General features: G+C 46.4%; 1 protein-coding gene across 1 annotated transcript in view; it reads right to left on the bottom strand.

Annotated features, from left to right (window-relative positions):
* The window catches only part of Abat (4-aminobutyrate aminotransferase), a 97,262-nt gene that overhangs the window by 37,316 nt on the left and 44,324 nt on the right, over nt 1–15,622 (bottom strand). The window contains exons 2-3 of the mRNA XM_021209242.2: nt 7,846–7,960; nt 2,773–2,870 (exon numbers count right to left, since the gene is read on the bottom strand). Coding sequence (XP_021064901.1) covers nt 2,773–2,870; nt 7,846–7,915 — 168 coding nt within the window. The 5' untranslated portion in view covers nt 7,916–7,960. The remainder of the gene's footprint in view (nt 1–2,772; nt 2,871–7,845; nt 7,961–15,622) is intronic.

The following is a 15,622-nucleotide window of genomic DNA, read 5'->3' as shown; positions in this document are numbered from 1 at the left end:
TTTTTTTTTTTTTGGTGGTGCTGCAGTTAGAGCTCATGGTCTTGCATATTCTGGGCAAGTGCTCTACATTGAAATACATCACTAGTTCTAGTTTTATTTTACACTTTTACTTATTTTATTTTGTTTGTTGGTGGGTATATAGCCACCACACTCCACATGTTAAGGTCAGAAGACAAATTGTAGGAGTAAGCTCTTTCCTTCCACCGTATGGATTCCTGAGGCTCAATCCTGGCTTTATGGCTGGTGCCTCTATCAGCCATGGGCCAACCCATGTTCATATATATATATATATATATATATATGGACATTATATAATTATATTATTTACATATATAATTTATATATTATAATATATATTCAAACTTTATTTAATGTATGAGTGCTTTGATGCATGCATATCCACAGGCCAGAAGATGGCATGGTAGCTGTGAGCTAGCATGTGGCTGCTGAGATTTGAACTCAGGACCTCTGGAAGCGTAGCCAGAGCTCTTAACTGCACAGCCACCTTGCCATCCCCTATTCTCATTTTAAAATAGCTTAGTCAGGCTGGAAAGATAACTCAGAAGTTAAGAGCACTGAACCAGTTTCAGTTCCCAGAATCCATGTGGCAGCTCAGAACTGTCTGTAACTCCAGTTCCAAGGGCTGCAGTCATGGCTTCCATTCATCACAGACATGAGGCCTACATGGTACATAGACTTACAGTCACATAAAATTATTAATTCAAAGATCAGTGCAAAAGCATTTGTCAAGTGGGCACGAAGCCCTGAATTTCAAAGTTTGACCTCCAGCACTTGGGGAGAACAAAAAGAAAAGATGTAACCTCCTTATCAGGAGCTGGAGGTAAAATCAACTGATAATATTAATTTTCTCAACAAAGAACCACTTCTGATTAAAATTCACTTTCCCCAGTTTCAAACAGCAACTGGGACTAGAAAGCTAGTTGCTTGATATTAACAGGATTCCACCCTCCAAAATAATTCAGCATGAAGAAGTCTTCAGCAGTCAGCATTTTGACATTACACATTTCCACACAAAAATATAAAATAATATTAACAACAAAAATATGAAAAGTTATTCTAGGCATTTCTCCATTAAATTAGAATCCACCCCAACAGAAATATGCATGAGAAAGCACTCTCCTTTTGTTTGACAAAAAACATCCAACAGAAAGATAAACACTTACAATAAGACGAATATTTCTGAACTCATACAGCAGGTGCTGGGGAGTGGGGTGCAGATGTGGAAATAAACTTGGTGGAGGAGGAAGTGGGTGGGAGAGTGGAGCACTACAAGCTCCTCACACTCCTTGGAGGATCCTGATCCACAGTACACAGTGTGTGATCTGACACAGCTCCCAGCATACCAGTGAGACAACACAAAGGACCCAAGTTGGTGGCTGCTTCCCCTGTCTTCATAGAAGTCCCCCTGGGGATTGGCCCCTCCCCCACAGGATCATGGACAGGCCAGTCAGATTTGGCTACAGCACAGGTTGTACCCCATTTGCCCTTGAATACATAAACATACCCTAGTTGGCTTATATACCCTGTATATAAGCTTATAGAATAAAAAATGAAGTTAAATCTGCACTCTGATTCTGGTCTCTGGAGCCTGAATCGCAGGCATCTTCGTGGGTTCATCCCCACTCTTCCCCCCACTTCCCAATCCCTGTTCCCACAACTGTGGCAAAAGGCATGATCTTTTTTTTACAGTAAATAAGACAGCATCCCACTGTGGATAAAAATCTGTTAAATCTTAGAGAAGAAAAATCCCTGACGCACCGGAAGGTCTATACCAGGCCTCTTACCCAGAAGATAGCTTCTTCTATTTGTCTCAGGAAAACAGTCCCCCAGGTGTCCCAGGCCGGCCTTGAGCTCCTTACATAGCAGAGGAAGGCCCTGAATTCCTGGTTTGTCTGCTTCCACCTCCCAAGTGCTGGAATTACAGGTGTGAGCCACCAAGCCTGGCGTGAACAGCTTCGTGCCAGGCTTGTTCAAGTCGGGCTTGAAGATCACATCTTACTATTGCTTTTTTATTGGGTTAGAATACAGAGTAATGAATTCATCATGGCACCTTTGCTTTCACTGTCTCTCTCTCCCTCACTCCCTGCTCCCATGTCCTCTGCCTGCCTCTGGCTCCTTTCTCTCCGTCCCCAAGTTTGTCCCCCATTCTGCCCTGTTATCACTTGTACAGACCACCGTTTTTATGTTACATTTCTCTTTCTCCTTCAAGATCAAAGTCAGTCCGAGGTCTCTGATGTCCAGGCCCTGTGCTGTGCCTTCTGGCATTGCTTGCGAGTTTGGCTCTAGCCCTTAACTCTGGACAGCCATGCATCTTGCTTTGGCCAATAGAAAAGGTGGGGGCATTAGAAAGGCAGTGTGGAGCTTCAGTCTGAGTAGGGCTTATAGTGAGATCAGAATTAGCCCAGGGTGACAAGTTGGAGGGCGAGCAGTCATGGAGCAGAGGCAAGCCACTTCAGGCAAAAGTACCCCAGGTGACAGCCAGCCACCGCTTAGGCCAGCAGATGACTCCAACCGGGCCACCAACCTAACTGCTGGTTAGCCCTAAATGCATGGGCAATCTGGACGCCACATGTCCCAGTCTATGGCCTGCTGTTAGGCAATGTCCTCATGACGGCAGACATGAAACACTTTTGGAGCCATCACAATGGCCAGGTTTATTTCACGCACGTCTCTAGTAGAGGCTCTGGAAGTGCCCCCTAAGCAGCCCGTGCGCCTGCCTCCTGGGTCTTTGTTTTCAGGAGGTTGACTTACCTTAGATCTAGGCCCCGGGACTTCAGTCTTCATGAGTGGTCCATCATAATCAAATTCAATGTCAACTTTGGCAGCGGCTTGGCTGATATATCTGGATCCTGTAATACAGAAGACAAATGAGACCCTTGGCGACAAGATACAAGGAGGGTCAGCTCCAACAGGTGCCCTCAGTCCTTAACAGGTGGAACCAGACCTCAGCTTTGTTCTGTCTGACAAGTTCACCTTAGTATAACCACGTCTGAACAAATTTAGACAGCTAGACACTGAGAACAATAAAGATTCCAAAATGGAAAAGCCAGGGCCAATGAAGACAACTTTTGGGGGCTTGGTTCTTTCCTTCCACTGTGGGTTCAGGAATTGAACTTAGGGTTTTTCTCTTGAATGGTAAATGCTTTCTCCTGTCGAGCTCACCTACCAGTCCAAAACCTTCTTTTAAGGAGTTGGAGAGATGGCTCAGTTGCTAAGAGCGCTTGCAGCTTTTACAGAGGACAATGCTTGGTTCCTGGCACCCACATTAGTCAGACCACAACAGTCTGCTCTCTCTCTCTCTCTCTCTCTCTCTCTCTCTCTCTCTCTCTCTCTCTCTCTCACACACACACACACACACACACCTTAAAAAAGAAATTCAAGGGGTTAAGGCCAAAGGCTGCTCTTCCAGATGTCTTGAGTTAAAATTTCTAGCATTCAGAACACTCTATAATAGGATTTGATGCCCTTTTCTGGTATGCAGATATACATGCAGACAAAGCACCAATATAAAAAACAAAACAAAACAAAAAACAAAACAATAAAAGCCCCTATAAAAACGAAATGAAACGAAACAAAACAAAACAAAGCCAGTCCAAGTAAAATCATATATATATATATATATATATATATATATATATATATATATATAGAGAGAGAGAGAGAGAGAGAGAGAGAGAGAGAGAGAGGAGCCACTGAACTTTGGCACTGATGACATGTTGGCTGGTGATCCTTTGCTGCTCAAACACTGCAGGGTGCTCAGGGGCATCCTCACATCTGAGCACAAGATACAATGTGCACCCATTTCCAGGAGTACTCCAAGAGGGGAGCTGGGTACAAGGTCATGCGTCTAGTTCAAGACATCAGGGAAGATGAGGCAGGAGATCCCTTGAACCCCAAGAATTCAAGGCCAGTTTGGGAATTACCACGAGGCCCGGTCTGTATCAGCGACTATTTCAGTGTTGTGATGGAATTCCTGGAAAAGGCAACTCAGGGGGAGCAGGTTTCTTTTGGCTCACAGGAGGAGGGGTTACAGTCATCGTGGTGGGGCAGGTTCAGGGGCAGGACTGTGGTGTCACACTATCCTCAGGCTGGAAGGGATGGATGCTGCTGCTCGGCTGGATTTCTCCTTCTCCTCCTTCAGGCTGGGACCCCAGTGCTTGGAATGGTCCAGTGGGTCTTTTGGAAACCTACCCCAGCCTAATCTCGAAACTCCCTCCTAGACATATCTAGGGTTTGTCTCCCACGTGATTCTAGATCCTGCCAAGTTGGCAGTCAATATTAACCATCATGGGGTCTCGGGAGAGGGCTCAGGTGTTTGAGTGCTTGCCATACAAGCATGAGGATCTTAGTTCCGTCCTTAGCTCCCACATTAAAGACAAATCAAATGGGCAGGGTGGCTAGTTCTAGTGCTGAGGAGGTGGAAGCACGAGGCTCTCCAGGGCATGCTGGCCAGCCGGTCTAGCTGATGGGTGAGTTCCAGGTCCATTTAGAGACCCTGACTCAAAAACTAAACAGGGCAGAAACTGAGGAGAGAGCCTGGCATCAACCTCTGGTCTCCACACACAGATATAATAACATATGTCCACACCTGTACACATGCCACACACATGACACAGTAACTGTCATACTATTTCAAGGAGGAGGAGGGAAGGAGGGAGGGAGGAAAAGAATTCTCTCGGAGAAGGTAAATTTATAGACGAAAGAGGTCCTCATTTAACAGATTCTTTTGTTGTTGCTAAAAAGTTCTGGCCTCAAGTCATTGGTTGGAATCCCATTTGGCATCTGGCAGAGTAATAAATTTACTGGAGAGCTACGTTCCCAGACAAGTCCCACTGGCACCCTTGTTCAGCGTGTGGTCAGCCACACAAAGATGGCCTCGAGCCCAAGCCTGCCTCATCCCAGAGGAACAGACAGCTGTAAGCATGCCAGGACTGACAGTGACTCCTACGAGTCCCCTTGGTGGTGTTGCCATCTTAACCTTCCTGGCATGCTCGCAGATAACTAGTGTCTCTCACTGAGCCACACTCTTGTAACTGCATCAGAGTAGAGGATAGTGGGACATATGTGAGGCTGCACTTACCCTTATATAGAGATGGATATGTGCATTTACTATCCATCTGTTACCTATCTGCTACTATCTTCTATCATCTATCACTTTGTCATCTACTTCTCTATCATTTACTGATCTATGTATCATCTATCTATTTATCTACCATTTATGTTTTCTGTTTATCTATCATCTATCCTCTATCTATCTATCGATCGATCGATCGATCGATCTATATCTATCATTTGTTTGTCTGTTTATCTATTATCTATCTATCTGTTTATCTATCTATCTATCTATCTATCTATCTATCTATCTATCTATCTTCTATCTATGTTCTACCTTTAGTCTACCTATCCGTAGCCTATCATCTATCAAATTTCTAGGGTCTGGAAAGATGACTCAGTAGTTGCACTCAGTAGTTTGGTCCACTCATAATTCTTTATAATCCCAACTCCATGGAATTTATGTTCTTATGTTCTTTTTTTACTTCTGAGGATACCTGTGCACACAGGCGCACACATACACAGATACACATGCATATAAATAAAAATATCTTTTCTTTTTTTTTTTTTTTTTTGGAGACAGGGTTTCTCTGTGTAGCCCTGGCTGTCCAGGCTGTAGACCAGGCTGGCCTAGTCCACCTGCCTCTGCCTCCCAAGTGCTGGGATTAAAGGCGTGCACCACCACTTGCCCAGTTAAAAATATCTTTTAAAAAATCAATCTGAAAGATCCTGAGAGGGAAGAGTTAAAAATTATGTAAACCCCTAGACGTGTGTCCATACTAGACCTCACTAATGGCAGGGAGTAAAAGTTTAACTCACCCCATTGTTCTAGGATGTACTAACCACAAGGTAGAAGTTTAACTTGCTCCATTGTTTTAGGAAATGCTCATACAGAATATTCTAACCATTCCTTGAACCCATTATGCTTGCCAAACCCATTATAGCCCAATGCCAGGTGTTTGCGGCTTCTGCTTTTATAAACCCCTTGCCCCTTGAGCTCGAGTCAACTCCTCTACCCCTGCGTGGGATACGAGTCGTCCTCAGTGCACTGGCCTTTCCCGATTAAACCTCTTGCTGTTTACATCAAGACATTTAAATATCATAGCAGGAAGGTAAAGCCCAGGTGGGGTCCCCCTGCCCTTACCCTGCCTGCCTCTCACTTTTTCAGTCTGTGTGTGTGTGTGTGTGTGTGTGTGTGTGTGTGTGTGAAGTGCATATCCATCTCTCTTGCCCTCATTTTTGGAGACAGGGTCTCTCAGTGAACCCAGAACTCAATGCTTTGGGTAGACTAAATCCCAGGGACCCTCCTGTCTGCTTTTACAATGCTGGCATAGCGGGTGTGTGCCTCTGTACCCAGCTTTTACACAGCCAGCTTTTAAATGCTGCTGATCGTCATGCTTATGTGGCAAGTCCTTTTTATTAAGAACAGAGAGTTGACTCAGCTAGTAAAGACGCTTGCCACTCAAGCCCGACAACCTGAGTCCAGACGTTTGTTTTTGAGACAAGATCTTATGAGGTTGGCCTAGAAGTCCTCATGTAGCTCTCCAGACTCGCCTTAAAGGATCCCTCTGCCTCAGCGTCCTGAGTGCTGGGATTACAGAGCTAATAGGGCTACAAGAGACCTTGTCTCAAAAATAAACAAGTAAAATTAATGATTTGGTGACAAATTCATGACTCGCTGCAGGTCAGCACGGCCAGACAGCCCCATGCGGTGTGTGATTAGATAGAGTGGGTCAGAGTTCACAGCTGGAGCTCAGTGTCTGAATGCTCAAGTCAGACAGTGACCAGCTGGTGGCTGTGTGTCCCCTCTGGGCACTGTTCTCTTCACCTCCCCCTTTCACACTCCCCCAGCCCCCACCCCCTGTCCCTTCTTTCCTTTTAGACAAGGTTTACTACATTGGCAAGGCTGTCCTGAACCTATATGACCATCGGCATCACGCTTACAGCTTCAGCTTCCTTTTTCCTTTTTATTCACGTTTTACGTGCCCGAGGTAGCCTCGGACTTGCAGTCTTGCTGGTCATGACCTTGAATTCCTGATCCTTTTGAACTACTGAGTTTTGGGATTAAGGGTAGTTACCGCCTCGCCCATTTGTGTAATTGTGTAATTGTGCATGTGTGTAACTGTCCAAATGTGTGTGCTGGGCACTAGGAGCTGACATGGGGTGTCTCCTTCAGTTCTATTGAGGCAGGGTCTCTTGATGAGCCCCGGACTGATTTGTCTACTCTACCCTGGCTTGGGGATCTCCTCTCTCTAAATCCTAAAGGCTGGACACATAAGCAGGCTGCCACGCCCACCTCCTTTTGTGTTGAGATATGAATTCCAGTTCTCACAGTAAATTCCTTATCCGTTGAGTCACCTCCTCAGCCCAGCTGCCCCAGTTTCTACCGTGCTGGGGATTAAACCTTTGTGTGTCCTTGTGTGCTAAGAACGCACTCTGCCCCCGAGGTACACACCCCCTCAGCTTCACTGGTGTGGCTTTCAGTACTCCTTGGCACTAACCACAGCTCTGTGTCTTTTTTTTTTCTGGGTCCTTCTGGCCTAGAGGCCACCCTTCCTCAGCAGAGCGGCTCTGAGCTGCATCGACTCCCTTCCTACGTGAGATTTGTCCATCTATGGATGGGGTTGGGGGTAGCCATGGTGATAGTCTCACTGAAGAAGCTAGGGAAGAAGCAGGCAGATCCTTCTATCCTCAAGGACTCCGACCACAGACCTCTCATTGGCACGGTGTCTCTTCAGGAGCAGGTCATACCAGGACTTTGGTGGGGCTTACCAGGTGTGAAGAGGTGACGGTTTTTCTGGGACCTGCAGGCCAGCCGTCGGGTAATCAACAAGAAGGCCATGATCCCCTCCTTTAGGAAGAGGAGCCCCCTTCACTTGCTGCTGTCCTGAAAGAGACCAAAACCACAGACTTAGACCCATGGGGACCACACCTCTGCATTCTAAACCCACCATTGCCCACTTTGTGGAAAAGACTCTTAGGATACAAATCCCCTTGCTGTATGCGAACATTCTCTTTACTCAAGCACATTTTGTGCCGAATAGAATACACACTTTAATTTACATTCTTTTTCTTTCCACATTCCACACTTCTGACAGGATGAGCACACCCACTTTCTAGACAGAAAAACAGAGGCCCGGAGAAAGGGCTCAACAAGAAGCACGAGGACCTGAGTTTGATCCCTAGAGACCTTGAGAAAAAGCTGGGTGTGGTGTCACACTGAAATCCCTTCTCCTGTAATCGAAGAGATAGTGCTGCCTTCACTGATGTCCCCTTATGCAAAAGGAAACATGAAGAACATTAGGAAGGGGTTCCCACCTGAGCGATACCTTTGTAAGCAAGTGTGGAAGTTTCTTTGCAGCCTGACCACCCTTGCTTTGCTCGCCAGCTTGAGCTGGAATAGTTTCTGTTGTTTGTGGACAGAGAGTTCTTGAGGGATACTACACAGTAGCAAATTCTGTACAGTCTTATCTTTTGTCTCTGGGAGAATCCACCCCAGAGCCAGCTCCACTGTGATCTGGAAATCTTAACTCTTCCTGGGCGGAAAGGCAGTCATGTGAGTGTTGGCTGAAATGCTCAAAGAGCGCACTGTCTGGCTCCAGACATCTGCTCCATTGTCCAGCAAACAGGGCTCACCCCATTTCAGATCTGCGGAGGGGTTCTTTCAGGAGTGACTCCCTGACCCCCAAATCTTTCTTTTCTTGTAAGAGACTAATTTATTCAGTTAACCTAGCCACAGTAGACAGAAGACGTGAATAAAAACAATAATAATAGATGCAGGTCAAGGCTGGACATGACAGTTCGTTACTTTAACCCCAGTGCTTAGGAGGAAGAGGAGGGCAGACCACAGCGTTGCTATGGCTTACTCTCCATAGTGAATTCCAGGCCAGCTAGAGGATGCACAGTGAGAGTCTCTCTAAAAAAGGAAGCAGTTCAGAGACTCCATCTTATTTCTTTTCATAAGAGGAAAAGTTAGGAGAAAACAGTAGGCTTTAAAATTGAGACCATAAATTAACATAGAAGCCATTTTCTTCTCTTGACAATTTAATGTGTTTTTTTAAAAGTTGTTTCTAATATCCAACTCAAGGCAGGCCTATTAATTCAGCAGTAGAATAACTATGTAGAAAAAGCAGCCACTACCTCTCACTTAAGGCCGTTTGTCCTAGAATGCTGAGACATCATCACATAATTCAAGTTTCATCTATCAAGTATGTTTTAGAAGTATCTTGAGGACTTGAGGCTTAATGTTTGAATAGCCCATAAAAGTGAGAGTCATACCTATGCACTTTCAATTGACAAGTTACTTTGGAAAACATTCCCTAGTGACATGTGACATTGTGTGCCCTGCAGCTGATGCTCAGCTTTTAACAAAACAATCTCCATTAGTCACCAATTCTCAATGTATTTTTCAAATAATCAGAGGAGTCCATGTTCATTTACTTTCTTGCCAACTAATTCAATCAACCAAAGTTAATTAGGCAGCTGTTACAGGCAAGGCACTGGATCTCTTAGGAGGAAGAGAAAAAAAACGGGTAAAACATGCTCATAATTTTTTGGCCGAGGACTATGACCAGAGAAAGGGATGGGGAATCCAATGTACTAGGTGCCTTGTTCACCCTGTCATTAACTTCTTAAAATAACCCAGCAAGGCACTCATATAAAAAGCTTCCTCATCACTGTCAACAATGAACTTCACATAACATAAAACGGAAGACCTGGCATGGTGCTGCACCTGCCACCCCAGGATTTGGAGGCTGATGCAGGAGGACGGCGAGTTCAAGGCCACTCTAGGCTACATAGCAAAGTCAAGGTCCAGTCATACATCGAAAAGCCCTGCAACCAAACAACTCCAGAATAGAATCATGACTGATTGCCTAGTGCTGTGAAAGATGGAGTGCTTTCTTCCCCATTAGGCCAGGGGGGTGTCATCCGAGCTGCAAAGCTAAGTAGATTTCAAACGTGGAAGAAAGGGGGTTGAGACAGAGTGGCAGAGAGGTATCTCCAAGAAATGAGACTACCTAGCCATGCTGTCAGGTTTCTGAGAGGAGCAGGATGTGCATCTGCTTGGCAACAGGGTTATCACTGAGCAGACAGTAGGCTTGCTGTGGACATTGACATGGGAGACAGGGTAGAGCAGGCCAGAGGATAAGTCCATAATCCCCAGCCTTGATGTTGCTGCGGATGCTCGGGGATCAGGTTCTGCGCCTGTATGACATCGCACATCTATAATGCCAGAACTGGACAGAGCCTGTGTGTGATGCTTTAAACTGGAATATTCCCCAGAGGCCCGTGTCTGTGGACACTCAGCTCCCAGTTGGTGGCATTGTTTGGGGATGTTTATGAGGTATGGGTTTGTGGGAGAAGTACGTCACTAGAGGCTAGCTTTGACAAGTTAACCCCCCACACCGTTTCCACTGGCTCTCTTTCATGCTTGTGCTTCTAGATATGAGCTCTCAGTTTGCTGCTCCAGCCACCATGCCTGCCTGCTGCCAAGCCTGAGATAGGAGCCCATGGTGGTGATGGACCCTTATCCCTCCGGAATTATAGGTGCAAATAAACCCTTCCTCTGCAAGCTGCCTTGGTCATGGTGCTTTATTATAACAATAAAAAAACTGACTAATACACTATTGCAGGATTATAGAGTTTGGGGCCAGCAAGGGCTACTAGGTTCTTAAAAAAAAAAAATCACCCCTCCTTCCACCATGTGTAGCATGTGCATATAGAGAAGTAGAGGTCAAAGGACAAACTCTAGGAGTCAGTTCTCCCTTCTATCATCTGGTGTCAGCCACCGAGTTTAGATTCTCAGGTTTTGGTGTAAGTGCCTTTCCTGACTGAGCCATCTTGTAGGCTCAGACTTACAGGTTCCATGAAAGCCAAAGTTATGCTTTAAGTTTTAATGCCTAAGAGATCCATAAAACAAAAATGTCTCTAACCTATGACCCCCCTTGCCCAGGGACAGATACTTCCTGAAATGCTGGAGGCTGTTTAGGGGAAGCCACATGGTTTCACTCTCTGAACAAGTTGGTCTGACCCAAGTGCACAGGATGTGCTTGATCCCATGTAGGCAGGAGGTCCATCAGGGTGTAGGCCTCCCAGCTGGACCTGGTGGGAAATTCTCAGTCTTATGGGTTTATCTTTAGAAGCCACTGGGAAATGTCACTTGTCACCATTTTCTGGAAACTCCAGAATGGACCTGACCAGAGGCCTGGCCAGTATTTAATTAAGACTTGCTTCAGATTTGGCTCAAAAATTGTAGAAGTGGTCTTATTCTCCACTGGTGGGAATAACAGTTCCTAAACAGAGTGCAGCACTACACTACTGTAATTCTACCACTCAGGGAGACTAGGTCCAGCTTGGAGGCCTACAGAGACTCTAACAAGAGTCTATGAGTTCTTCAGGAAGTTCTACAGAATTGCCATGTAACAGATTCCACTCAGACACTATATAACAAGAAAACTGAAAACAGGACTCAAACACACCATTCACCGGCTCATTGCACCACTGTCCAAAATAGCCAAGAGGCTCTCTCAATGGATGATAGATAAACACAGGAAGGAACAAAGAACAGACACCGGCTGTGTTAGATGTTCCATTCCTGTGACATAGTAAAATCCAGAGCTGTCAAGGTAGCTTGGTTGATAGAGTGCTCACCTAGCATGCGTGAGGCCATGGGTTCTATTTCCAGTGGTGCTTAAACTAAGCATTGTGGCGCTGGCTATCCCGGCACGGAGGCGTACATAGAAAGAAGTAGTTTAAGGGTATTCTCAGATATGTATTGAGTTCTGGGACAGCCTGTTCTATATGAGGCCTTGTCTCAAAACAATGAACGCACCCCCCCCCCCAAGGCCCTCCTAATCCCCACCCCTCTTCCCCCTTCCCTGAGCAACCAACTAAGCAAAATGGTAGACTGGGGAACTGGCTGAGAATAGACAGCTTTAAAGGTGGCCTGAAGTCCGGTGGGACCTTTTCCTTAGGTGTGGTCTGAAAGGAAAGAAATTTAAAATCAATAACAGCAGAGTGCATGGTAAACCAAGGGAACTTCTGCCTTGGCTCTGCAGTAATTCCAGAGTCTATCCAGATAGCTAATGCTCAGTCCTGCCCACCTTAATTAAAATGCTAATTGGTTCCTGTGCTTCTTCTTATCTGCCCTGTGCAATGGGAGAAGCAGCTGGAGTAGGACCGGTGGGGAGTTCAATGTTTTGATCAACAAGGTGAGAAGAATTCATCTGAAATGGACAGGGAAGGAAACCAAAGCCACCTCTTGTAAGTAAGATCCTTTTAATCTGTTCTGGGGGAGGTCACGAAGCCATGCGATGCTTGCCTGGTAAGCACAATGTCCTGCATCACTAAAAATGAACAACACCCAAGCAACACAACCCTCCCAGGGGAATTACTCTGCAGGGACAGTGACAGCAAAGGCTTTCCCTCACATTTGTTACCCACCTAGATGTTCAGCCCCCTCCCCTTTTAAGACAATGCCATGTAGCTAAGGATGACCTTGCACTTCTGAGCCTCCTGCTTCCACCTCCTGAGTACTGGGGTTGCAGACATGCACCACCATGCCTGGTTTTGTGCTGTAACTCCAACCCGAGGTTCCAGGCACTTGATCCACTGGGCCACATCCCCAACCTTTGGTGTATTTTATATCTAGCTTAATTTGTCAGTAGGGTCTGCCTTGGCTCACAGGGTCAGAAGTTCAATGGGTTTGTCTAAGTTTCTAGAGATGTCAAGCCAGGGGCTGGAGAGATAGCTGGCTCAGTGGTTAAGAGCACTGACTATTCTTCCAGAGGTCCAGAGTTGAAATCCCAGCAACTACAAGGTGGCTCACAACCATCTGTAATGGGGTCCAATGCCCTCTTCTGGTGTGTCTGAAGACAGCTACAGTGTACTCATATAAATAAAATAAATAAATAAATCTTAAAAAAAATAAAGATGCTAAGCCAGAGACTTGTGGCCTTGGTTGTGCCAGATTGTGTCAAGATCCCACTCAAACCAATCACTCAAACCAAGCATCTCACTTGTACACCCACCCCACCCCACCCCGCCCCCAACCAGGCAGAGGAAGAGCTCTGGACACAAGCTCACAATTCCTGCTGTCTACCAAGGGTAGACAAGACAGCAGGACCTTGACACAGGGATTCTCAGAGGTACTGTGGAGTTCCAACTTTAACACTTCCCCAAAACCTGCTCCCCAGATCATTAAGAATGTGGCTAGTAAAGAGCCTTTGTTCTCTTAGGGCAGCTGAGGGTCTTCTGTTCCTCTGCCTGACAGCTAGCTAGGCAATTATCTCAGTTGCCCCAGCCAGGCACCCATCTTCCTATGTTTGAGACTGAAAGGAAAAATTATACAGATTTAAAGTTTGGGAATGTAAAACTAAGAGAGTAAGGTTTGAAATTCAAAGGCTCAAGGCTGAACACTGTGAAAAGGCAAGGTCCAGACTTTACGGAGCCCACCCGGCCAACAAGACTATAAAGATAAGGGAAGGGAGTGCCAGCTGGAGCTGAGGGAAAGGAGTGCAGGGAAAGGAGTGCCAGCAAACCATCTGGCAAGAAGGCATCTCCCCCAGCTCACTCAGGGTCACACACTAACCAGATGTCCCCCAGACCCTGATAAGCCTCCGGCCTCTGGAATTCCGCCGCTCCGGCTGGCACGTACTATCTTGCTGCATTGTAATCTCACTACTATGTTCAAATGAGCCAATCACTTGTGGCCGCACCAACTCTCCCCATCCCCCCACCCTAACCCCATAAAAACCCCTTACTTCTGAGGGTCTGGGTCGACTTCTCTGTCTCCTGCGTGAGATACGAGTCCACCCAGAGCTCTGCCATTAAAGTACCTCGTGTGTTTACAACAAGAAGGTTTCTCTGTCGTGTTTCCCTGGGACACCCAGACTCCTGTGACCTGAGGACCCGAGGGAGTTCCTCACGAGGGGGTCCTACAGTACAAGAGAACAAAGCCTGTGGTGGCCACCACAGAGGAGATGTGTGGTATTTCGAAGAAAACCAGATTCATTCCCATTCTTTGCACATCACCCAATTCTTCACCCCCTTCAAAGGATGGCATCTCAGGGGCTGGGGAGATAGGTCACTTTATAAAATGCTTGCACTGTAAGGCAGAGGACGTGACGTTAAGCCGCAGTACACGCATTCAAAGTTACACTCTTTTGAGCACCTCTGAGAACATCTGGAATTCCAGCACTGGAAGGACCCCTGGGGAACACCGGGCAGTCAGTCTATCCCGATCTGAGAACCGCAGAATCTGTGAGTGAGACAGTTTCAAAAACTAGGTGGAGCCAGGCTGGTGAGCATGCCTTTAATCCTAGTACTCAGGAGGTAGAAGCAGGTGGATCTCTCTGAGTTTGAGGACAGCCTACTCCTCAGTGAGTTCTAGGACAGCCAGGATTACATAATGAGGTCCTGTCTCAAAAACAAACAAACAAGCAAAAATAAATTAAAATAGGTGAGGAGTAATGGATGCAAACTCCTGCTGTGTGAGACACACACACACACACACACACACACACACACACACTTTATCCCTGGTTCCAATTCTTCACTTTCCTGGGCTGTGACTTCAGGCATGTTAAGTTTCCTCTTCTACAAAATGGAGGTTATATCAAATATATCTACTTCGTGGCTGGGTGGAGTGTGACCTGAGAACTGGGACATTGGCCCCTGTTATCTGCCTGGCTCAGGAGCAATGTCTGCTTGCACAATCACTGAATAAACACTAAGTGCTTGACAAAAACCTTGAAGACGGCATCTGACATGTCTTCACTGCACTGCTCCGGCCCTTTACCCAGGAAGTCTTAGCCAGAGGGCAAGGCCCTTTCCCTGCAGCCCCCCTTGGGCTTCAGAATGGTTTTTCATTCCCCCATCTCACTAGGCCTAAAACAAAGTACTCACAGGGTCTCAGGACATTCCTTTCTTGATTTGTAGCTGGCATTTTCCCTGCAGACTCAATGGGACACAAAGGCACATAATGGCCAAGTGTCTCTCAAGGCCAGGGATCTCCATGGAAACCAATAAAGCCAGCCCCGGCTGGGCTGGGTCTTTGCAGCGGTTAGCAGGGCCTTTCACACAGTAGTAATGGGTGGCTTGCAACACAGGTTTCAGTTCTATCACCTTCCTTCCTCCAGAAGAGGTCTGGAGGGGTCTGCTTGCACTCACTATAGCAGGGACACGCCCTCCCTCTATACGGAGGGCTCTCCCTCAGCCTGTCTCGTGGGGTTTTATAATTTCATGGTGACCTATGTAAGGACATAGGAACAGTGTTCTAGAAATGAGCCAGGGTGGGCACCTAAGAAAAACCAAGGGGTGCAGAGAGAGGAGCCAGGAGTTAAGGGGTGCAGAGAGAGGAGCCAGGAGTTAAGGGGTGCAGAGAGAGGAGCCAGGAGTTAGCAATAGAGCGCAGCTGAGCTGGGCGACTCCAGACAAATGTTTTATAGCAGCAACAGAAATGAGACCAGAGCCACACCTTTGCATCAAGGCTGCACCCACACTCTTTCCTCTGATCCTGGAAGCCAAATGCACCTATCCTTGTTTACTG

The sequence above is a fragment of the Mus pahari genome, chromosome 12 (genome assembly GCF_900095145.1).
Source record: "Mus pahari chromosome 12, PAHARI_EIJ_v1.1, whole genome shotgun sequence".
NCBI lineage: Eukaryota > Metazoa > Chordata > Mammalia > Rodentia > Muridae > Mus > Mus pahari.
This window is presented reverse-complemented; position numbering and strand designations above follow the sequence as displayed.